We start from the raw sequence: 25,605 nt of genomic DNA, 5'->3' as shown, positions 1-25,605 counted from the left end.
AATGCTCATGGATGCTGAAGCCTATAAAATCAGTCGCACCCAAGCGCCATCAGAGGGCGGCAAAACTCCGAAAACCCCCACAACAAGTACACCTTTCACTTTGCTGTCCTTTTAATATGTTTGAGCGGGGCATTTGGGGTTAATTGCGTCAAATATTTTAACGGGATTAATTTAAAAAATTAATTACCGCTCGTTAGCGCGTTAATTTTGAGAGCCCTACTGTATATATAATCTTTTTTCTCACTATTTTGCACCTGTTTTGACCAAAGAATGTGTAAAGGCCAAAAACGCCTATGACCATACCTGCTGTTTGTGTTGAATTGTCAAACATAAAACTATTCAATCTTATTTTTTTCTATTAAATGTTTATCCTAACAAGTTGAATAAATATTATCAAGCTTCAAAACGGTTGGTCGAGCATGTTTGGTTGTCAATGGGACATCAACATTACAAATTTTGAAAAAAGATTTTGGAATTTTTTTGTCTTTTTGGGTCCAAAATGTGGATTGTAATTGGTCAGTGAAGAAAACAACAGTTTGGATATGAAGTTCAAGGTGTCCTGAAAAAAGGGACCCAACTTGGCCATTGTAAACATTTTTTTCTTTGAAATATAAAGGCAACATCAAATGCATGCAAATTCTGCCAAAATAGGCTTAGGTGTTAAAGGGTTAAAATCCTAAACTGAATTTGGAAATTATTGGTGTTCATGGTTGTAATGTAAATCTATAGTAGACAAACTCATGAACACTCACTACTTCCAATCCCTGTACTGCTCACAGCCACTAGTAGGCACATTTTCCTGGCATCTGAGAGGATTCCTGAGGAGTCATTTACAGTTTGTCATTTACAGCAGCCTACATTTGTCCTCTATTTATTTCTTTGTCTTCAGCTAGGAACTCTGAGTGCTCAAAAACAAAAGACATTTTAAGATGTCAAGGAAATGACAGGATATTTTGTGTTACATGTTGTTAGCAGGCACCACGGTTGTGTTTACGAGCCTGTGTTTTCATAAGCTTCCCATTTACAAGCAGCATGAGGCTCTTTTTACAGCCTTTGACCCACAATTTTTTTTAGAGCGCTCTGGATAAAACATCCTGGGAATTGATTCATTTAATGTATAGAGTAGATTTAATTGTGTAATTGTTAATATGTGGCTCTTTTCATCTTTTTGCTGTAAATTCAAATGAGTTTGCTACTAGTTCTTCACTAGCAGACGTCAAATTTATTTAAACTGGGAGGGCGGCAATCACTCCCACTTCAAATGGATTGGACGTCTCGCCCCGTCAAATCATTTTTGTATTATTAAAATAACCCGTTGAACATATTTTTAAAGTTGTTCATGTAGGCTACGTGGCTTTCTCCAGCATGGTGGGCTTTACCTAACGGTTCAACTTTCTACATAGCAGCCACAGCGTGATTTAGCTTCATTAGCGTGTCTTGGTTTTGCAGTCTGTTTCCACTAACGACTCCTCCATGCCTCCGCGATAAAAAGCACGGCGCTGCTTCAAGCAGAATCATTAACATCATAATAATATATGCGTTGTATATTTTTTAATGGGGTGATGTTTAACAGAATACTTATTTAAACTCCGGACAAAATGTACTGGGACAAACCTTTTCATAAAGTATTAAGAGAGGCATGAAACCAATCTTAAACAACACTATGTAACTTTTCAACTTTTATAAAATATTTTTAGAACATTTGTGATGATATGTCCAAGAGGTGTGCGAAATTTCAGATTCTTAGATTATTCGCGATTCGGCCGTGGACGATTCGAGAACGATTCACAAACATCCAAATTCCGATTATTGAAATATGTAATATAAGTAAAGCGGAAGTAAAACACAGCGCGCCACGCGGTCTTCAGGACGCAATGAGGAACGGAGCGAGAGTAGCTAAACATCATGCTTGTCATTACCCGGCCCCTCGGGTAATGGTACGGTAGATATCATATTTATATAGGACTAGATGCAAAATAGACTCGGTGGCGTTAGCCGCATATGTACAAAAAGCTAGATGCCTGCGTTAGTAAACGGCCGCCATCTTAAAGCAGTAGACTTCCCTGCAAGGCTGTTGTAGCGAACCTTCCAAGCGAACCTAATTAACTTTTTATTTAAAATACTTCCCAAATCGGTAAAATATTGACTTGAATCTATGTTTAAAATAGTTTTAAAACTTTCACATGTCGAAAGTAGACAAAAGGGAAATTATGGAATAACGGGAGCAATTTTAACAACTTTAACGGTTGATTCAAAACATCATATTAATTGAATTTGTATTTATTTAAGCCTGCAAGTTTTTTGTTTTGTTTTTATTATTATTATTATTATTATTATTATTTTTTTTTTTTTACAGTTTTTGTAACTAATGTACAAAACATTAAAAGCAGCTAATAGCAGGGGTTAATCAATAATCGATTTGTAATCGAATCGTTAGGTGCCCAAAGATTCCCACCTCTAATATGTCCACTGACAACTAGTTGAATGGCACATTCTTTATATCTTCAGGGGGTCTGTATCACTTTTATCATCAGGAGGGTGGTAGGAACCCTGCCACACAAATAAACTACAAATGTGCTGACTGGAACTATTTTGTCCACTAGAGGGCCCCCATGGTCTTTGAACAAATAATGCTTCATTTCTGTAGATTTTTTTCTCTTGCCGGAATGCAATGATTTTTTATTTTTTATTTATTTAATTTTTTTATTTCTTTGACTTAATGTGGTTACAGTATGTAATAGGTGATAGTAAAGTATAATGATAACAGTTCATATACCGCAGATACCTTTGTGCTGTATTTTTTTAAATCAAACATTGTAGGCCCTTTACTCACAATGTTACTCATTACTTTAGTATTGTTTTCACCAAATACTTTTTTACTTATACTTGAGTAAAATTTTTTTTGACTAGTTTTACGTTGAGTTGAGAAAAACTATCTTGAAGTAACACTACCCATACTTGAATACATTTTTTGGCTACTCTATCCACCCCTGAGAATTATAATAATCTGTCAGACACTAGGACAGGGGTCCTCGAGGTCACCTATCCAGCCAATTTTCCATGTCTCCCTCCTCCAACACACCTGGATCAAATAATCAGGATCGTTATCAGGCTCCTGCAGAGCTTGCCAATGGCGTTCCTCAGGGAAATGTATTAGATCCATCAATTATCTATCATGACTCAAAACTGACTGAAAAACTTACTATTTTGCAATAGCATACTGCATAAGCACCATTTGCAAGGCTCCTGTTTGGAATTGACGGAGGTGCTCCTCGCTGCGAAGCCCGCCCCCTTCCAGGTGGACTTAATAGCTAACAGCTGTTCACTTCCACCCAATGAGCCCATCATGTTAATGTACAAAATATACCGATAGCAAAAACCAGCCCAGTGAGAAATGCCCTCTCGTTAACGCGTCCCTACGCTCAGCCCCACAGCTAATGACAGGGCTCCCATTGGTTGAGGCGGCGGCCAATCCGGTGGCCCTCGACAGAAACCCTTTGGCGTTGTTGTTCTTGCTTTTAATGATCCAGAGGGGGGCCCTTAAAACTACCGCCCCGTTTGCCTGTTCTATACAGGGCGGCAGAAAGGTGCAGAGGGGGACATAACTCAGGCCAGACTACATCAAGAAGCAGGAGAGCATATCAAGTTCACTTCAGCACCAGCTCAGGTAACACTTTTTTGTGAAAAGTTCTGCTAAAGTGCTGCTGTAAACAGTCTTGATTAAAACACAGGAAGCCCCTCATATCGAATATGGCATCGCGCTCGCTGATCCATGCTGGATTCCTCCTGGCCTTGATTTTCTTACCAGGTGAGCCTTTTTGTTGTGTTTGAAATTCATTTTAGACAAATAGAAGCTATAACTAGGGTTGTTCCGATCCCGATCGTTTTAGTTTGAGTATCTGCCGATCCCGATATTTCCCGATCCGATTGCTTTTTTTTTGCTCCCGATTCAATTCCAATCATTCCCAATAATTTTTCCCGATCATATACATTTTGGCAATGCATCAAGAAAAAAATGAATAAAACTCGGACGAATATATACATTCACCATACAGTACATAAGTACTGTATTTTTTTATTATGACAATAAATCATCAAGATGGGATTTACATTATTTACATTCTTTCTGTGAGAGGGATCCATGGATACAAAGTCTTGTAATTCTTAAAGGATAAATGTGACTTTGTATATTGTGACTAAATATTGCCATCTAGTGTATTTGTTGAGCTTTCAGTAAATGATACTGCAGCCATTTAACTTCTGTCCAAATGCATGATGGGAAGTGCAACCATGACTGTGTGTAGTGCTACCAATTGATATATCTTCTCTGTGTTGAGAATTACCATAGGGTGTTAACAAAAAGATCAATTACTTACTAATTACCACATTGCTTCCCACGATATTTCTAATCATAGGGAGAGGGATCGTAAGGCTTTAGCCAATTAAAAAAAGGCTCCAAAGGCTGCCAAAATTCACCTTACTCATTTTGCGCTGCCTTTTAGCTCTCTATATAGGTAAAACGGTGCCATTTCAGATTGAACGCGACAATGCGTGAGTGGGTCGTCCAGCCCATGCATTAATTGCGTTAAATATTTTAACGTGATACATTTTCAAAAATATTAATTACCGCCGTGATCGGGATGAATTTGATAACCCTACCTTAAGCCTAAACTAAAGACTCTGGATGAGTGTAACATATTATGACTGTAACGTTAAATACAATTAGATTTACGATTTAATTTAATTAAAAAAAAAAAAAAAATTAAAAAAGGTATGTCCGATATTTTTTTGCCGATACTTTGAAAATGACGTGATCGGACCGTATAACTGATGGTTTTATGGGCACAGATGATCCATTTTAAACTTTAAAAATTCCAAAAGCTTATAGTTGTTCCGTTACATTATATATATATATAATATACATATATATATATATATATATATATTTTTTTTTTTTAATTAAAATCGATGAAATAAAATACATAAAATTAATGACATTTAAATAAGTAGAAAAATAATGGTGGCGGGGGCAGGGGGTGACCTAGTCACCAAAAACAAAACTTTCCCTAATACTGACACACTAGTAACAAGGGTGTAGGTTTGGTCTCAACATTGGTAGGGACGATATTACTGTAATGTACATAATGCAAACAATGATCCAAATAAGAGACGGCTAGCTTGACTTCGTTGCTCCTTGTGGAGACTGGCCTGACCGCATTAGTTTTGCAGGTTAGCAACTTTAATGTTATGCTAATCTGATGCAGGTTGGACTTTCAGTAGTAAAATTAGTGGTCTTTCCCCCACCTCCACAACATTGACGTCTTTTTACATGACTAACAGTGGCTGCTGCTGGCCGGAAAAAAAAAAAACTACCCGAAGGGGGTGGCATGTTGTCGACATGAATCTATCAGGCTGTGTGAGTAAGTCTGTGTGTCTTGTGGCGTGACGGGGGACTTCAATTCATCAGCCAACCAAACGTTCGTCTGAGGGAGACATTCTGGACATTCAGCAAGTGAAAAGTCTGAACATAATGAAAATAATTGACTTAATAATGGTAGGGTCTATCTATCCTTACAACATATGGGAAGATAATCTAAATGACCTATATAACTGAACTCTTTATTTAACGCAAATAAGGTTGCTTGAAAGTTGGGAGGGACAATTTGAGCATCCTGAAAAGTTAGTGGTGTTATGTCCCTACCGTCCCTATGTAAACCTATACCCTTGACTAGTAATGATTTTGATGTCTTTGTTTTCATTTTCATTTCTAATTTGATGACTACGGTTAGCATGCTTGGTGGACGGGCCCACCAAGCATGAGGTGGTTAGCACGTCCACCTCACAGTTCTGAGATCAAGGGTTCAATCCCGGGCTCCCCGTTGATTCCGCTTTCTCCCACATCCCCAAAACATGCATGGTAGGCTTATTAATTGTCCCTACATATGAGTGCGTAAATGGTTGCTTGTGCCCCACAATTGGCTGGCAGCTGAATCAGCGTGCACGCCACCTACTACCCATAGTTAGCTGGGATAGACCCCCGCACCCCCGCGATCCTTGTGAGGATAAACAGCTCAGAAAATGTATGAATGTTAGTATGCAATGGAATACATTGAACCATGAATATTTATTTTGGAAGCGCTTTGACACTATATCGTCAATTACCTCAGCATCAGGAGCAATGTGTGGTTCAGTATCTTGCTCAAGGATACTTAGACAAGGTCACCAGAACAGGGAATTGAACAGACAACCTCTGAGTTGGAGAATGCCTACTCACTGAGCCACGCCTCCCCAACTAACAGGTTGTAATTACGGAAAATTGGTAAAGTCAACATAATTTTCTGTGGATTTTAGAAAATTAAAAAAATATATTTCCCGCATTGTTGACTTTTTTTATGCTTCTAAAAAGTTTAGTTCAGCCTGGTTTGACATTTAAAGCACGTCGTACGGCTAGAGTAGCTTGAAAGTACCAAAAGGATTACCCCCCCCCCCCCAAAATACTATATATAAATTAGGGCTGTCAAAATTATCGCGTTAACGGGCGTTAATTAATTTTTTTAATTAATCACGTTAAAATATTTGACGCAATTAACGCACTAGGCCCGCTCAGACAGATTTAAATGTCAGTACAGTGAAAGGCCAACTTGTTAAATGTGTTTTATGGAGTTTTTCCGCCCTCTGCTGGCGCTTGGGTGTGACTTGCATATGTTATGTGGCGTAATGTTGCCCTCTGCTGGCGATTCAGTGCAGCTGATTATTTGGGTTTCGGCGCGCTTTTCTGACGTGATTATATGTCGACGCGAACTCACACTAATAGACAGTGCTCTTCAGACCAGCTAACGTCCGCATCCAGTATTCAGTGGCAGTTCTCATAGCCCCATCACACTGTTTGTGTCTAATACATGCATCGCTTGTGAGTTATAGTCCTCCTTTGTTTATATTCATGAGCATTAGATAGTTATTGATGATGTGTATTTGAATTTGTTCACATACAGTATATGGTAAAATGCAGTTACATTGTTAGATGCTTGTGAGCTAATTGGCTAGTGCTACTACTCAAATGGACACGTGTGTGTACATTTTATGTTATTTTGTGATTTATGCAAGTTATTGACACATTGCCTTGTTATATTCAGTTTTACAAAAATACAAGAAACGTGCTCCTGTCAAAAAGAGATGACTTCAGTAAAGCCCATGCAACTTTGCCACACCGTCTGATTTCTTTTTGGAACTTATGTTCGCTATCTCACACACATTGAGGACAGAATAGGGCTACTAGTTTATTTTTTGATTGAAAATTTTAATAAATTTTATTAAAACGAAAACATTAAGAGGCGTTTTAATATAACATTTTATCCATGGATCACTTTAACAGAATGTTAATAATGTTAATGCCATCTTGTTGATTTATTGTTATAATAAACAAATACAGTCCTTATGTACCGTATGTTGAATGTATATATCCATCTTGTCTTATCTTTCCATTCCAACAATAATTTACAGAAAAATATGGCATATTTTATAGATGGTTTGAATTGCGATTAACTGCGATTAATTACGATTAATTAATTTTTAAGCTGTAATTAACTCGATTAAAAATTTTAATCGTTTGACAGCCTTAATATAAATATAACTACCTTAATTTTCGCACTATAAGGCACACCTGACTATAAGCCTCAACCAGGGGTCGCGTTAACCGAATATTTTCCGTCGTTGACCGATTTTTTAAAACGGTGACGGAAAAAACTGAAATCCATCCGTCATTTTGACCGGTTGCAATTCACACCCCAGACCACAGGGTGGCGAGTGAGCTTATTAATTAGCTATTGTCTCTCTTGATGCATGACGTCGTTGGCCTTACTCTGAAAAATGTCAAGACAACTGAGTGTCCGAAGTTTCTTCAAAAAGCCCCAAAACGTCGATGGTGTTGATAAAAGAGGTGAAAAAACAGGGACTGCACAAGCGGGCACGCAATTCAAGTCCATGCGCACCAGGAGGAAAGTGTGAGACTACGTTCAGGCCACAGCAGGTGAACTGTTAATTTCATTGTTCCATATGCTACATATGGTAGGCTACCTAACTACTGGGGCCACAGTTAGCTGTTTTTGTCACTGCGGAGAAAAAGTTACATATTCATCTGCTTGATGTGTGATGGCCCGGTGTGGATTCTCTGTTAAGCTTGTTCGGACAGAATATTAATTTAAAATGAATGAAAACTAAATACTATTGAATATGTTGAAGCGGTATGCAATGTTAAGAGTCTTGTTAGCTGTAGGCGCACTATCCTAGACCCCTCACTATCCACTCGCGTGGGCCTGCGCTTGTCAGTGACGTTCCTTATTCTCGCTATATGATTATACAACTTTAACATTTGTTAATAATACGCTCTGTGTTTAGTATCATCCATCGCTTTTCCTTTTTAAATGGGCACTTATAAGCGAACGCAAGAAGTAACAACGGGAACATTTTTAAACGGGCATTTCACGGGAGAGCATTTCGACTCTTCGGCCAATCATATAGCAAGAGCGAGTGGATAGTGAGGGGACCGCGCGCGGCACTTAAGTGTCTCTGTCACGTGACTGTCGTAGCCGGTAACGCGCTCGGCCAAATGGACACACAAGTACGGAAGGTGAATTATGCCAAACAAAGGGTCACCACAATGTCATTATCATCATTTTAAAAATTTAATTGACGGGTAAAAATAGATTATGACCGGTCTTTTATGACCCTGTCAGTCAAAATGACAGACAACGAAAAAGTCTAGCGCAACCTCTGGCCTCAACCCACCAAATTTGGCATGAAAACGGCATTTGTTCATGGATAAGCCTCACTGGACTATAAGCCACAGCTGTCCTCACTGTATTATGGGATATTGACACCAAAAGATATTAACCGGTAACTGGTTTATTTGAAAGCGGCATCATACGACTGTCAGAAGACCAAATGAAACACCATGAAGCTTTGAACCAATTGGCTGCTCACTGCTCCCTTGGGGGAGACAGTCAACCTCTGTTGCCACATGCTGTAAACACTGTTGTCGTCCAACATGCCTCCTAGCATAGATTGCAGCGCTACATATGTAAATAACAATCAAAACTCATGTTCTGTGCCTAAGTATTTCTTCAATTACTGTTCCAGTTGTTTCATTAATTCAGTACTTCTCAAATAGTGGGGCCCCCAGGGGGGCGCAGAGCCATGCCGGTGGTGGCGCATGTGACCTCGGGGAATCATACTTTTTTTGCCGTACAAGAATAAAGTGTACTTCCAAACCCACTTTTAGAGTGTGCACAGTATTTTTGAACAGAATAAGACCACACAGAAAATGAAAACAGTAGGAGACGAGTAAAGACCAGTCTGTTTACTGTGTGTAAAAATGTTTGCAGCGGACAGCGGGAAGTCAAATCAATTAAAACGTCACTTACACACATTAGAACGCGATCAAACTGATAAGCCACTTGATTGTTTTTCAGCGAAAACGTGCCGAATATTGCCAGCAATTGTCCCTCTTTGTCAATGTTACAGCAGTAAACCAGCATATACTGTTAGCATGCTAAGTGCAAAATAACCCAACACCATAGCAAAGGAGCTGATACTGCCCGCAGCAAAAATAAAAACTGTCCCTCCGTCCAATGTCACTCGTTTAATTTGAATTTGTTGTTATTGATTGATTTTTTAAAGTTTTATTTTTCAGTATCAAATACAGTGCCTTGCAAAAGTATTCGGCCCCCTTGAACCTTGCAACCTTTCGCCACATTTCAGGCTTCAAACATAAAGATATAAAATTTTAATTTTTTTGTCAAGAATCAACAACAAGTGAGACACAATCGTGAAGTGGAACAAAATTTATTGGATAATTTAAACTTTCTTAACAAATAAAAAACTGAAAAGTGGGGCGTGCAATATTATTCGGCCCCCTTGCGTTAATACTTTGTAGCGCCACCTTTTGCTCCAATTACAGCTGCAAGTCGCTTGGGGTATGTTTCTATCAGTTTTGCACATCGAGAGACTGACATTCTTGCCCATTCTTCCTTGCAAAACAGCTCGAGCTCAGTGTGGTTGGATGGAGAGTGTTTGTAAACAGCAGTATTCAGCTCTTTCCACAGATTCTCGATTGGATTCAGGTCTGGACTTTGACTTGGCTTTTCTAACACCTGGATACGTTTATTTTTGAACCATTCCATTGTAGATTTCGCTTTATGTTTTGGATCATTGTCCTGTTGGAAGAAAAATCTCCGTCCCAGTCTCAGGTCTTGTGCAGATACCAACAGGTTTTCTTCCAGGACGTTCCTGTATTTGGCTGCATCCATCTTCTCGTCAACTTTAACCATCTTCCCTGTCCCTGCTGAAGAAAAGCAGGCCCAAACCATGATGCTGCCACCACCATGTTTGACAGTGGGATGGTGTGTTCAGGGTGATGAGCTGTGTTGCTTTTACGCCAAACATATCGTTTTGCATTGTGGCCAAAAAGTTCAATTTTGGTTTCATCTGACCAGAGCACCTTCTTCCACATGTTTGGTGTGTCTCCCAGGTGGCTTGTGGCAAACTTTAAACGAGACTTTTTATGGATATCTTTGAGAAATGGCTTTCTTCTTGCCACTCTTCCATAAAGGCCAGATTTGTGCAGTGTACGACTGATTGTTGTCCTATGGACAGACTCTCCCACCCCAGCTGTAGATCTCTGCAGTTCATCCAGAGTGATCATGGGCCTCTTGGCTGCATCTCTGATCAGTTTTCTCCTTGTTTGAGAAGAAAGTTTGGAAGGACGGCTGGGTCTTGGTAGATTTGCAGTGGTCTGATGCTCCTTCCATTTCAATATGATGGCTTGCACAGTGCTCCTTGAGATGTTTAAAGCTTGGGAAATCTTTTTGTATCCAAATCCGGCTTTAAACTTCTCCACAACAGTATCTCGGACCTGCCTCGTGTGTTCCTTGGTTTTCATAATGCTCTCTGCACTTTAAACAGAACCCTGAGACTATCACAGAGCAGGTGCATTTATACGGAGACTTGATTACACACAGGTGGATTCTATTTATCATCATCGGTCATTTAGGACAACATTGGATCATTCAGAGATCCTCACTGAACCTCTGGAGTGAGTTTGCTGCACTGAAAGTAAAGGGGCCGAATAATATTGCACACCCCACTTTTCAGTTTTTTTATTTGTTAAAAAAGTTTAAATTATCCAATAAATGTTGTTCCACTTCACGATTGTGTCCCACTTGATGTTGATTCTTGACAAAAAAATTAAATTTCATATCTTTATGTTTGAAGCCTGAAATGTGGCGAAAGGTTGCAAGATTCAAGGGGGCCGAATACTTTTGCAAGGCACTGTAGTCAAAAAATGTACCTTGAGTGTATTTCTACAGTTTGGATGTGACTTTTTTATTCAAGCAAATTGATGCGCCTTAACTCTTTTCTGTTAACAGTGTTAATAAAGGTACACTTTATTCTAAGTTGATTTATATTACTTTTTTCGTTTAATATAAAAGGACAATGTTATGAAGAGGTGTACTTATAATAATATTTTTCAAGACAATTGGTACTATTTACAGTAGCGGCAGAGAGTTAGGGGGAGCAAAACGTTTACGTCTTTGTGGAGGGGGGGCGTAAAAGAAAATAATTGAGAAGCACTGCATTGATTGCTATTTATTGTATTTACCAAATAACACTTTACCACTTTATTTGACAGTGGCGCCATAAGCCTGTCATTAGACAATCATAATCATGACATGACACTGTCCTGCGCATTAATGAATGCTTATAACAGATGTCATTTAGTGTTACCCGGCAATTTATCTAACTTTTTAATGGATGTAAAAGATCCGAGCTGGACATAAATGGAGATAATGACATAAGTTTTCAGTAATGCCCATAATAGTGTCATGTCATAATTATGACAGTTATATGACGCCGCTGTCAAATAAAGTACAACCTATCAACCCAAATGAATCAACAAATAAGCCACAGGCATCAAAATGAAGGAAAAAAGTAGCGGCTTATAGTCCGAAAATTACGGTATGCAACAATCTTTTTAATATACTTATTGAAAAAAAAAAGAATAAGAAAAATAATCAATTAATCAAATCAATCCGAAATAAAATTTTTAAAAAGTATGTAGGTTTAGGTATCAAACAAAATTATGTCATTTTGTCATTATGTCATATCAAAATTATGTCATCATGACTCCAAGAGCCCCTTTGACTCTGAGGTGGCAAATCCACAACCCTCGTTGCCCTGACAACAGAAAATCACAAATCCTCCTGTCCAATCCACAAACAGACAATAATCCTGCTCTCGGCCCTCCCCTCGAGATTCTTCAAAAGACTGAATGTTTAACTAAGCATTGTCATTTTTTCTCGGGAACCTTTTTTTGACTTGTGATATGGTGACCTTGGATCCTTGGCTGGGTGCCTCTGTGCTGTATGATTGCTGTCGACTTAGAATAAATTGTCAACTTGTGTTTCGAAGCTTTTTTCCAGCTTTCAAAAAGGAGTCAGTACAAAGGGTTACGACTAAGGTGACCGCGCGGAGTTTGGCATTTTGGCTGGGTTGTTGGAATCTTGCCGGCCCAGGTCGCTGGAGCTGCGCCAGCACGGGTCCCACGGTTTGGCTGGCGTGATTCCGGCAATCTGGCTAAAAGGTCAGATTCCTTCAATCTCAAGTAGTGGAAGTAAGCCACGTCAGGGGGTGCCGAGGATCTTTTTTAGTTTTTCACCCATCCAAAAGCAGCCGTTTCGGTCCAAATTTGTCATGCTCATGCGTTTTCTCCATAGAAGGCGTGCCAAAAAGGCAGTACACACACATGCTGGCTAGTTCACGTACTACTACTAGGCTACTACAAAGACTGCGCTATTTCACCTACATTGTGTGGAGTTTTTGTATTAGAAAATAATAGTGCCCGTGTATTAATCCCCGCAGCTAGATGGCACAATGACACACAAATATATTTGAAAACTAAAAACTAAAAACGAAACAAAAAAATAACAAAATCAAAACTAACAATGCAAGCATGTCTTACCTATTTAAAAACACCAATGATAGATTTCCTTTCTGGATTCCTCGGTCGAAATCAGCAACTGGGTTTTCTTCACTGGGAACTATCATCGTAATCATCTTCATTTTCAACCTTGAATTGAATTTTGGAAGATTTCACTGTTTTTGTAAAGAAAAAAAATTAGGGCTGTCAAAATTATCGCGTTAACGGGCTGTAATTAATTTTATTAATTAATCACGTTAAATATTTAACACATTTAACGCACATGCACCGCTTAAACAGATTAAAATGACAGCACAGTGTCATGTACACTTGTTACTTGTGTTTTTTGGTGTTTTGTGGCCCTCTGCTGGCGCTTGGGTGCAACTGATTTTATGGGTTGCAGCACCATGAGCATTGTGTAATTACTGACATCAACAATGGCGAGCTACTAGTTTATTTTTTGATAGAAAATTTTACAAATTTTATTAAAAAAAAAAAAAACATTAAGAGGGGTTTTATTATAAAATTTCTATAACTTGGACTAACATTTATCTTTTAAGAACTACAAGTCTTTCTATCCATGGATCGCTTTAACAGAATGTTAATAATGTTCATGCCATCTTGTTGATTTATTGTTATAATAAACAAATACAGTACTTATGTACAGTATGTTGAATGTAGATATCCTTCTTGTGTCTTATCTTTCCAATCCAACAATAATTTACAGTAAAATATGGCATATTTTATAGATATAGGTTTGAATTGCAATTAATTACGATTAATTAATTTTTAAGCTGTGATTAACTCGATTAAAAATTTTAACTGTTTGACGGCCCTAAAAAAAAATCATTCTCCTGCCATGTTACCTTACCTGTTCCAATAACGCTTTATTCAACCATTTTATTAACAAACAAACTAAACAAACAAAAATTTCAATTTCCCAATTTCAAGTTGGTGCCCCAATTAACTGAATATATAGTTTTAGTTTTACTCGTGCTAAACCTTTAAAGGAAACCCCAGGTAAAGCAGGGAATATTCCACATGGGAATGCACACAAACACATCACCATACAGTTTTTAATTTTTTTTTTTTGTAACAGCACAGCGATAATTAGTTTGTTTGAGGGCCCCTCTCTTTGTAGTTTTACAGATGGAGGTGCCCCCCGGTCATTTTATAAATACACAGACGCTAGTTAAAAGCGAGGGCGGGTGCTGCCAGGGCGCCACGGTCCGGGCACCTGCCGCGTTCCACCCCTGGGGGCCCTTTTGGGCGGCTCAGCATTTTTTCCTACGTGATGAGGGAAAGCGCAACATCTGGTCCTTGTCAGTGAAGGTGCCTAATGCTTTCTAATCTAACCCTCGTTTGTCTTTTGCAGAGTTCCTTGGGGCCATACCGCTGGAGCCGCAAAAGGAGGAGGAAGGTAAGGAGCTGTTGACGTGCCAATGGGGATTCTTGGGCGTGTAATCGTGACAAACTACTATAAAGTCACATCAGAATGAAAAGAGACATATAATTAGACGGTTATCATCGTCAATGGCACCGAAAGATTTAATGTGTGATTTATTGTGTAATTTACTGTGTACCTACATTGGTATGAAAACGTTTTTGAACCTTTTGGGATTTCTCACATTTCTGCATAAAATCACCATCAAATGAGAGCTGGTCTTTGTCAAAATCACACAGATGAAAAAACAGTGTCTGCGTTGACTAAAACCAACCCAACATTTATATGTTTTCATATTTTAATGAGGATAATATGCAAAGAATGACAGAAGGCAAAAAAAAGAGTAAGTGAACCATCATATTTAATATTTTGTGGCCCACTCTTTGGCAGCAATAACTTCAACCAGTCGCTTCCTGTTTCTGAAGATCGGTCTGGCACATTGATCATCACTAATCTTGGCCTATTCTTCTCTACAAAACTGCTGTAGTTCAGTCAGATTCCTGGGATGTCTGGCATGAATTGCTGTCTTTGGGTCATAAAACAACATCTCATTGGGGTTCAAATCTGGACTTTGACGTGGCCACTCCAGAATGTGTATTTTGTTCTTCTGAAACCATTCTGAAATTGATTTACTTCTGTGTTTTAGATCATTGTCTTGTTGCAACATCCATCCTCTTTTTAGCTTCAATTGTCTGATAGACGGCCTCAGATTTTCCTGCAAAACATCCTGATAAACTTTTGAATTCATTCTTCCATAAATGATTGCACGTTCTCCAGGCCCTGAGGCAGCAAAACAGCCCTAAATCTTGATGCTCCCTCCACCATGCTTCACGGTGGGGATGAGGTGATAATGTTGGTAAGCTGTTCCAGTTTTCCTCCACACATGATGTTGTGTGTTACTTCCAAAGAATTCAACTTTGGTTTCATCAGCCCACAAAATATTTTGCCAAAACTTCCTTGGTGTGTCCAAGTCCTTTTTGCGAACATTAAACGAGCAACAACGTTTTTTTGTTTGTTTGTTTTTTTTGACAGCAATGGCTTCCTCCATGGAGTCCTCCCATGAACACTATTCTTGACCATAGTTTTACATATAGTTGATTCTGTAAGTTAAAAAAAAACAAAAAAAAACTGGTTGAAATTATTGCTGCCAAAGGGGGGCCACAAAGTATTACCTGTGATGGTTGACTTACTCTTTTCCCCCCTTCCGTCATTGTTTGCATACTATCCTCATTATAATGTGAAAACCTATAAATGTTTGGGTGGTTTCAGTTCAAGCAGGCACTTTTTTTTCATCCATGCGATTTTGACAAATATCTGATCACATTTGATGGTGATTTTATGCAGAAATGTGAGAAATTCCAAAAGGTTCAGATACTTTTTCATACCACTGTACATCTCTGCTGTCCTGCCTTGGGCTCTCGCTCTTTGCTGGCGTAATTGCTGCATGAATTCCGATTAGGGAGACCTGACAGCTCAGACCGCTGCCACATTCTGGAAAAATGTAGCCCAGATCGGATTTAATTCACATATGAAGGTGACTCAGATCGGATTTGAAATGGTCCACTTCTATGTGACATGTCCCGTTCAGACTGTCAAGTTAATGTGTTGGGAAAACAGGAAAAAAATCCTAGCCTGAACCGAGCCTTGTATATGTTTTTTTTCCCTCTTCACTGCGCATTTTTTGGCTGGTGCGACCAATACTCAGGTGCGATTTATAGTCCGAAAATTACATTATGTATATTCATATTCAAACCAATTGAGTTGCAAATTTTATAGATCTCGTTTTAATACCACAAAAACCTGGCCTTTGGACAGGAAATAAATTATGAAATAAATAAATGAATAAATTATTAATAAAAGCGAAATTAAGTGAATGTTAAATAATAACTGAAAAGTAAACATTTTATTGCAAATGTTCATATATTTAAAAAATTTATTGTGCTTGTCGTATAAAAAATAAAATAAAAATCTAGCATTATATAATTGTTCTTTCTTCCTTTTATTTTTACCAGAATAAATGTATTTCTTTTGAATAATGAAAAAAAAAATCCTTTTGTTTGTATTATTAAATAAAGTATTCTTCTTCTCTACTTCTTCCGACATTCAAATTAAAATCAAATCAAAAGTAAAAAAGATTTCAATCGTTGAACTGAAGCCCAGAATTCTCCATGGCCCACAGCTAATCCCAATATCAATAATATATTTGAAGCGGCTTAGCTTTCTCTCTGTGTTTCCCCACATCTGTGGCACTTCCACCAAGGCCAAACAATCCTAACTTGGATCAGCAGCAAATCTTCACTGAGACCCTCCTCTCATTGAAATCAAATCAAATGTCAAACACTGCACTCGATGATATCCAAGCTATTGTGTGAGCTTTTCATGCGGAAACCTTATGTTGTTTTGGCTCTAGTTCATGCGGTGACAGAAGATGTGAAGGCTGAAGTCATGGCCAACCTGAAAAAACTGGTGCGACAAAGGAGGAACGCACCTGTTGTGGCAGTGCCCCAGTTCCAACGTCTCCCCGACTTCTGGGGCTGGTACAAGTACTTCATGGACAGTCACAACCAGGAAGGGGTTAGTGTGAACAGTTTTTATTATTTAGCTTTATTTTGGCATTGGAACTTAGAAATTCCAACAATAAATTGTCATAAATGTAGTACAGAAGCGTATCGCTGCAACACTTCGTAAAAAATGAATATGAAGAATATAAAGCCTACAGTATATTTTTATATCCTAGAGCGGTGTTGTTTTTGGCAGCACTTTTAATTTTTGTCTTATTCTTAGTCTTTCGAATGAAAATACTTAATAGTCTCAGTCATATTTTAGTCATTTCAAAATGTGTTCTTGTTCGTCTAGTTTTAGTCAACAATTAAGCAAAAATGTTTTCATCTGTAAAATTAAAAAAATTATTGTCCAAATATAAAAAAGAAAAGGTTTCCAACAATTTCGAATAAACTTAGACTAGCACACATTGTCGTGTCTACAAGGACATGTTAAACTTATCATCAATATTACATTTGAAGTGCTTGAAAACATTTCTTAAAAAATATATATAAATCTTTAAAAAATTATACTTTGGGAAAAACAAAAACATGTCTTATATGTATCTTACAGAGCCCCTAAGGTGACATGGAAGAAGAAGAAAAAAATAGAACCCTAACCCTAACCCTTGAAGCAAAATATTTAAAAAAATGTTTTACATCAAAGCAAAAAAAATAAATTATATATATTTTAGGGCTGTCAAAATTATCGCATTAACGGGCGTTAATTAGTTTTTTTAATTAATCACGTTAAAATATTTGACGCAATTAACGCAGATGCCCCGCTCAGAGAGATTTAAATGACAGTACAGTGAAACGCTCACTTGTTGTGTTTTATGGAGTTTTGCCGCCCTCTGCTGGCGCTTGGGTGCGACTGATTTTATAGGCTTCAGCACCCATGAGCATTGTGTAAGTAATTATTGACATCAACTAGTTTATTTTTTGATTGAACATTTTACAAATTTGATTAAAACGAAAACATTAAGAGGGGTTTTAATATAAAATTTCTATAACTTGTACTAACATTTTTCTTTTAAGAACTACAAGTCTTTATATCCATGGATCGCTTTAACAGAATGTTAATAATGTTAATGCCATCTTGTTGATTTATTGTTATAATAAACAAATACAGTCGTTATGTACCGTATGTTGAATGTATATATCCATCTTGTGTCTTATCTTTCCATTCCAACAATAATTTACAGAAAAATATGGCATATTTTATAGATGGTTTGAATTGCGATTAATTGCGATTAATTAATTTTAAAGCTGTAATTAACTCGATTAAAAATTTTAATCGTTTGACAGCCCTAATATATTTTTCACATAAAGGCAAAATATTTTTCTTCACATCGAGGCATTTTTTTTCACATCGCAGAAAACAAAAATTGAAAAAAAAGTTAACATCGAGGCAAAAAAATAAAATCTTGGAAGATAATAACCAGTCCTCTTTTCTTACACGGAATCCATGTTCTTTGCATTTGCTGGACATTCAACGGTAACCATGTAGCTGTGGAGAGTATAGAGCCTACCCACGTACCACGTGCTTGCTGTATGGTTCCGCCCACTTGTCCGTCATTTTGACTCTGTATTAGCATTGTTTTCAATTGATGGCGGAATTTAAAATGCATTTCATGGAAGACCCGGTGCTTTCTGATGCCGCAAACTCACTGGATCTGTTGCATAAAAGGCGTTATGAGGAAAAGCTTCGTTCTATACAGTCGCCAGATCCTTATTTGATGCCCAAATCGATGTTTTTCGACCCACTGTCTTCGCCCTGTCTGCCTGACATCTGCTACGCAGATATTTACAATTATCTTCTCCACACTAAATCAGCCTATTCTCACGAAAATATGAAAAACTTCAAGAGCTTGGAGGCTTATAAATACTTCGTTGCTGGTTGGGTGAAACAGGTCCTCGTCCACGAAAATTCGGCAGGAATCTATCTTGTGCTTGGAAAGGTGAGTTACGAAATTTACGAAAATTACGAAACTTTTGTTATTGCTAACATCCACTGTCAAGTCTAATGTATTTCATGTCGTTTGTCAATGGAGTTAAGGCTTTTAATGTTTATATGGTTTAGCGATAGCACTCTCACTACATACATACGTGTATGTTGTTGGCGATTAGCCTAGCAATGATCTTAATTGTGGTTATTTGTCAGCCCCGTAGACGAGGCCAGTTTCTTTCACTTGGTACCAGCTAAATATTATTCAAAAAATAACGATGGTGGAAGAAAGGGAAGTCACAAACATCTTGAATTTGAAACTATGTCGTACTACGTCGTATGTTGTCGGCGATTAGCCTCGCAATGATCTTAATTGTGGTTATTTGTCGGCCCCGTAGACGAGGCCAGTTTCTTTCACTTGGTACCAGCTAAATATTATTCAAAAAATAACGATGGTGGAAGAAAGGGAAGTCACAAACATCTTGAATTTGAAACTATGTCGTACTACGTCGTATGTTGTCGGCGATTAGCCTAGCAATGATCTTAATTGTGGTTGTCAGGCCAAAACCCTCTAAATATATATTAAATGCATCTTACCGGATATAAAATGACTACTACATAGTCTGTGGTGATTTTTTGGTGTCCAGTTTTCACGTCGAATTGCAGCCGTCCATTTCGCTCTCCTCTTTGGATCCCTCGGAATACGGTAAAACTTCAAGTCTCTCCTTCCATCTTCTCTGTTAGTGCAACCAACAGCCACACACACCTTCACCATTTTGATTATTAATGTTAAGGAGCAGAAAAACACGCCGTAAATAGGAGAAATGTACGTAGCCGTAACAGGTTAACACTATGTTTTGACGGACAAGTGGGCGGAACCATACAGCGAGCACGTGGTACGTGGGTAGGCTCTATAGCAATTGGTTGCTAAAGAAGTCAACAAGGACCACTAAATCACAGAATGTTTTCCGGCGAAAATGTCCGGTTGAGTTTAAGACTCACTTCAAATGTCTTCTGCTTATTTGGAAAATGGGCTTAATATCAAGAATTGATCTTATGCCATCATATTTTAGGCCTATTTCGAAGTAAAACTAAAAAAAAACCTGCCCTACGGGTGAACACGCTCCATTGTTGCGATTGTTTACCTGGAAATTGAGCCGCATAACGCACGTTTAAAATACTGGAATTAACCGCGAAGAATGGGGGATCACTGTATTTTCAATTAAACCCACCTAGATGCAATGAAATTTACGAGGAAAAGAAAAGTTGCCCGAGCGTTTAAGATGACCACAGGGTTTAGGGTGACCACATTTTGATTTCCAAAAAAGAGGACACTCAGCCCGGCCTCAAGATACTTGAATTTTACTCGAAGTTCACTCAAAGATGCCTCTATTACTTTAATATATTTAAAGTGTGCCCCCTCACTCTGGGTGGAAAAATGCAGTATGAAAAAATATTAATAATAATAATAATAATAATAATATACTGTATATAGAATGCAGACCCATGGAAATGTAGTCCAGTCAATACACATACACACAGTAGGCTATGTGCCAACTAAACATTTTTATAAATTACTATCACGACAATTGTCCCTGAAGAATTGTTATTCCCATTCAATTGATATTCTCATTCAATGAGATTGCACACAAACAATAACCAAAATAAACTGACAAACTACTTAACCAGCATGTTTCCAAACGTAGCAGTTCAAAACTACGTTTCCTATAATGCGTAGCGTGGTTTAGCTTACTGATAGCTAGCTGAGGCAAAAATCAAACTTTGCTATAAAAGTTTACAATCATCGGCAGCGTAACAATGCGACAACAAACGGGATTTTACAGTCAAAGCTCCGACAGAAGTCAACAGTTGCCATTATATACGTTTTTTTTTCCCGTAAAAAACTTAACAAATGGGCAGGCGTTGTGGCCAAATCGTCAACCCAGTAGATGGCGGTAATGCCTCATGATAGGGGTAAACTGCCAACAAAAACGAGAAGAACTACTCCTTCCCTCCCTACTGCTAGGAACCATGTCATCGCAGGCAGGCGCTGCCACCCAGCGGCTGGAGGGATTCTCTTCAAATTGGTCCAGTGAAAAATCATAAAAACCAGACATTTTTATGAATTTATAAAACCCGCCCGGACGACGAGGATACTACGTGAAAGGAGGACTTGTCCGGGCAAAAGAGGTTTCGTCGCCCCAGTTTAAGAGGATGCTCACCACACTAAAGTAAATGCTAATGCTAACACTAATGCAGTGCTAACGTGACATGTTACATTTAGTGTGTGATGATCACTCAGCACAGACCTTAAAGGCTAAAGCAACATTGCATAGTCTCTCACGCCAAGATAAAAAAAAAAAATCTTACCATGTGTTTCCAAAGTAGTAACAGTTAGCGCAGCCTAGCTTGAAACACGTCCTAAACCCCGGTGAAGAGAGTGAGGGAGAGGCACCGCACATCTCACATGAGCGACACGACCCAAACATTGCTACGATGCAAGCTGACGTACTCCACGTACAATATGAAAATGTCAGGCATTGTGAACATGTGACAGAAGCTGTCGCATTTGCGTATCATTGTTGTCTCGTCAGACAAACACTGGCATTCGTCTCGTTATGTTCTAGTCTCTCGAGCCACGTTTTTAGCTCATCATCATCACGTCATCGTCATGAAAAAAATTGTTTGTCTACGGAATATTTCCGTTATCGTCATTGTTGACTAAAGCAACACTGTACTAGAGTACAAAGTGTTACCTCTGAGTTCCTAAACTTAAAAAAACAGAGAAACCGTTTTTGTTCAAATACTTTGTACTTCATACTTGTAGGTTGAGGATTTGGACCGTCTGTATATGGCGTACCTCCAGAACAAGCATAGGTCTGAGGAGGGCCCCACCTTTAATCATTACCTCACACACCTGAGCGAAATCTACAAAGCCTGTGCTGACTCTGACGACCCAGAATGCATCTCTGAGTCCACCAGCAAGCCCAAGGCGGCTGTAGTGATGCCAGCCCCCATCAAGTCCGCCGCTGTCCGGATGTGCAACCCCTACATCGACCCATACTGCCTTTTCCCGTTGACCTCCAAGGCCGCCGCTCCCGAACCGGAGCCGGCCCCTGTTAAGGCGCCTGCCCCTATCCTCACCCCCATGCTGCCCATGCCCCTGAAGAGCCCTACAGGCTTTTACTACTATGCCCCTGTCCTGGAGCCATTCCTGAGCCACGAGCAAAAGGCTGAGCTGCTGCGAATCTGCAACCATGAGGACGTAGAGTGTCTCCAGTACCACCTGAGGGCAGCGTACGGCTACCGCCCCGCCCCGGGTCCCGCGCCGTCATACGCTGCCCTCAAATGCGACCCTAAGGACCCTTACTGCAGGCCAATCTTGGCACAAAAAGCTCCCTCTGGGTACTATCACCTACTCAGCCCAAGCTGCGACCCTGCTGTGGATCCTCTTTGCGTGGGCGACGTCGCACCCGCCGGCCTGGCTGCTGACTCGGCGCCTCAGGAGCAGCACTGTAACCCGTTGTTCGACGCCGGCTGCAACCCGCTGACCGCCACCAAGCTGTCTAGCCTTACCAAGCCTGTGCTGGAGTACACCGCAAAAGGCCAACCCGCTCACGTCGCCGCTCCCCTGACCTGCGACCCCCGCTATGATCCCTACTGCATACTTAAAGTCGCCGCTGCCCTGCGCAAGCCCCAACCACAGCTCCCAGAGCAACAGGTCTGAATTTGACATTCTGAATTATGTTTTTACTCGTGTAACCCTTACTTTTATAACTTTGCTTTGACTTATAAAAAATATATAGAGTGGTACCTTGACTTAGGCGTGCCCCAAGTTTGTGTTGTGACTTGTAAAATTTTTATGAGTTTTAATAAGGAGAGGCGGGTGGTAACGAGTTACGAATTACATTTACGGGATAAATTTTTTGAGAAAAATGTACTTCTTAGAGTATCAAGATTCTAGAGTGTTTTACGTTCATATCTATTTTAAAAAATCCAGGATTTTTCGCATTTATTTACAAGAATTTTCAACTTAAAAAGGTCTGTTTTGTGACGGCTGCAACATTGGATTACACAATAGCCTCATATCTTGAAATATTTGCATAAAATGAATGATAACTGCCGTTTTCTTTTTCTTTTAACCAAGAGTCTAGACTGTTTTACGTTCATATCAACGAAAAACTCCGGGATATACGCATTTTTTTACAACAATTTTCAACTTAAAAAGCTCTGTTTTGTGACGGCTGCAACGCTGGATTAAACAATAGCCTCATAGCTCGAAATATCTACGTAAAATGAATGATAACTGCCCGTTTTTTTTTTTTTTGCTTTTAACTAAGAATCTAGACTTTTTTACATTCATAACAACAAAAAATTGCGGGATTTACGCATTTATTTACGAGAATTTTCAATTTAAAGAGCTCTGTTTTGTGACGGTCAGCACGTTGGATTACACAATGGCCTCATAGCTTGAAATATTTACATAAAATGAATAATAACTGCCCGTTTTTTTGCTTTTAACCAAAATCTAGACTGTTTTACATTCATATCTATAAAAAATCACAGATGCTATAAGTCAAAACATCGAGATACTACTCTCGAAGTTTAAAGCTCATGATGTCACTCACTAGGCCACGCCCCCACAAGCACATGTCCATCACACTATAACTATAAAAAAAGGTTATTTACATACTCATTTATTGCCTCAAAAGCAGGGCTCTTATAAAATTCTGTAACACAAAAAAAATCTAACTTATTTCAATTATAATCTGAAGTCAAGGTACCACTGTACAGTGGACTCCTTTCAATGTGTTGAGGGTAGAAAGACCATGGAAAAATATTTTTCAAGTAGCTTTGAATAGCTGTAAAATGTATCAAAAACACACTTTTTAAACATATTGGAAATGTTTCTGTACCAAAAAGCTAAAGCATAAAATGTATAGAAAATAATTAGCATATTGTAGTACATGTGTGTGTGTGTTCGGCACAGGATGTATAGGAATGGGTGGGGTAGCATCATTGCGTCTTTATGTGAATGTCTGGGTGTGAGCTGTGACCAACAGCAGCCTTTGCATGAGTCTGCTCATGCAGTTTACGTGTAATAAATGGATGAAAAGAGAATTGGTGAGTGTCTCCTTTCCCTCATAAGGGCATGACAGTAAGTATGCGCAACTGCCACCCCACCCCGAATTGCTATAAACCGCAGATATCTGCAATTGACACATAGATACGTTCTGCCCAAAACAGTCAGTGATATACTGTGAACACCGTTCTGATGTTTTTGTTGTGTTATGCTTTCACTTGCTGTCCGTTTTGAAAAAAATATCTACCCATCAATCAATCAACTAGGTCCGCTACAAGCTGGGCATCCCCGGCAAGACCAAGGAGGGCTACGATTGCTATGTGCACTATGACAAAGACTGCACCCCGACACAGCCTCAGCTAAAAGCCAAGGCTCTGACCGAGCCCCGCTGCCACCCCTTCGACCCCACCTGCGGGAAGTTTTCGGCACCTGCCGCAGTCCAAGCCCGGGGAACCGGCCAGGGCGACATCATCTTTCCCGACCCGGACTGCGACCCTGAGCTTGACTACAACTGTCGACTGCGCCGAGCTGATGCTTCTGATGAGAAAGTGGCGGAAAAGCTCGCCAAAGAACCTAAGAAGGCCACAAAATCCAGCGTTCGCTACTATGACTTCCTTCGTGGCCTCATGAGCCAGCGCAAGTAGAGACAAAATAACCTGAAACAACAACAAATGTGAGTTTTCATAAATCGGCCGCATGGTCAAGGGATTAAAAGTTGTGTTTAAGTTTGCTAAAAAGAGGTCATTGTATGTATGTTTGTATTTAGCAGGTAGGGTTAGCTTTCAGCATGTGTTGTACATTCCTTTGTAGAGTGACTCAAAGCGTATTTAATGTTTTCAATTCCGGACACTTCTTTTATTCAGTTTTGATAACACTCCTAATAAAAGATTAAAGCTAAACAGGTCCATGCACGCCTTTTTACTTGCCTCATAAAATGATCCATTTTTTAATTAGGGCTGCAGCTATTGAATATTTTAGCAATCGAGTATTCTATTGAAAATTTCATCGACTAATCGAGTAATCGGATTTTTTTTAAGGTAAAGAGCAATTATAAATATACATGAGAAAACAAGAGATTTCACCTAATATTGAACCATTTTTAGACAATCAATGTCTTTATTTTAGATGTACATTGTTGAAAACAGCCCAGATGTGACAAATTCACTGCTTTCACTCAAAAAAATGTACTATTATTATTATTAGGGTTGTTCCGATCATGTTTTTTTGCTCCCGATCCGATCGTTTTAGTTTGAGTATCTGCCGATCCCGATACTTCCCGATCCGATTGCTTTTTTTTTGTGCTCCCGATTCAATTCCAATCATTCCCGCTAATTTTTCCCGATCATATACGTACATTTTGGCAATGCATGAAGAAAAAAATGGATAAAACTCGGACGAATATATACATTCAACATACAGTACATAAGTACTGTATTTGTTTATTATGACAATAAATCCTCAAGATGGCATTTACATTAACATTCTTTCTGTGAGAGGGATCCACGGATAGAAAGACTTGTGACTTTGTATATTGTGACTAAATATTGCCATCTAGTGTATTTGTTGAGCTTTCAGTAAATGATACTACAGCCATTCAACCCAAATGCATGATGGGAA

At 38.9% G+C, this 25,605-nt stretch overlaps 2 protein-coding genes across 2 annotated transcripts in view; one reads left to right on the top strand and one right to left on the bottom strand.

The window, feature by feature from the left end:
- samd7 (sterile alpha motif domain containing 7) overlaps window positions 1-25,605 on the bottom strand; it is a 104,340-nt gene that overhangs the window by 72,614 nt on the left and 6,121 nt on the right. The gene's annotated exons all lie outside the window — the stretch shown is intronic.
- and2 (actinodin2) lies at window positions 3,423-24,830 on the top strand. The gene is made up of 6 exons (XM_057857966.1): window positions 3,423-3,667; window positions 3,732-3,808; window positions 14,349-14,393; window positions 16,828-16,991; window positions 21,733-22,626; window positions 24,255-24,830. The coding sequence occupies exons 2-6, from the start codon at window positions 3,751-3,753 to the stop codon at window positions 24,630-24,632; spliced, it is 1,539 nt and encodes a 512-aa protein (XP_057713949.1). The 5' UTR covers window positions 3,423-3,667; window positions 3,732-3,750; the 3' UTR covers window positions 24,633-24,830.

Source organism: Corythoichthys intestinalis, chromosome 14 (assembly GCF_030265065.1).
Source record: "Corythoichthys intestinalis isolate RoL2023-P3 chromosome 14, ASM3026506v1, whole genome shotgun sequence".
NCBI classification, from domain to species: Eukaryota; Metazoa; Chordata; class Actinopteri; order Syngnathiformes; family Syngnathidae; genus Corythoichthys; species Corythoichthys intestinalis.
The sequence above is the reverse complement of the archived record's forward strand: the minus strand, read 5'-3'. Positions and strand labels throughout refer to the sequence as shown.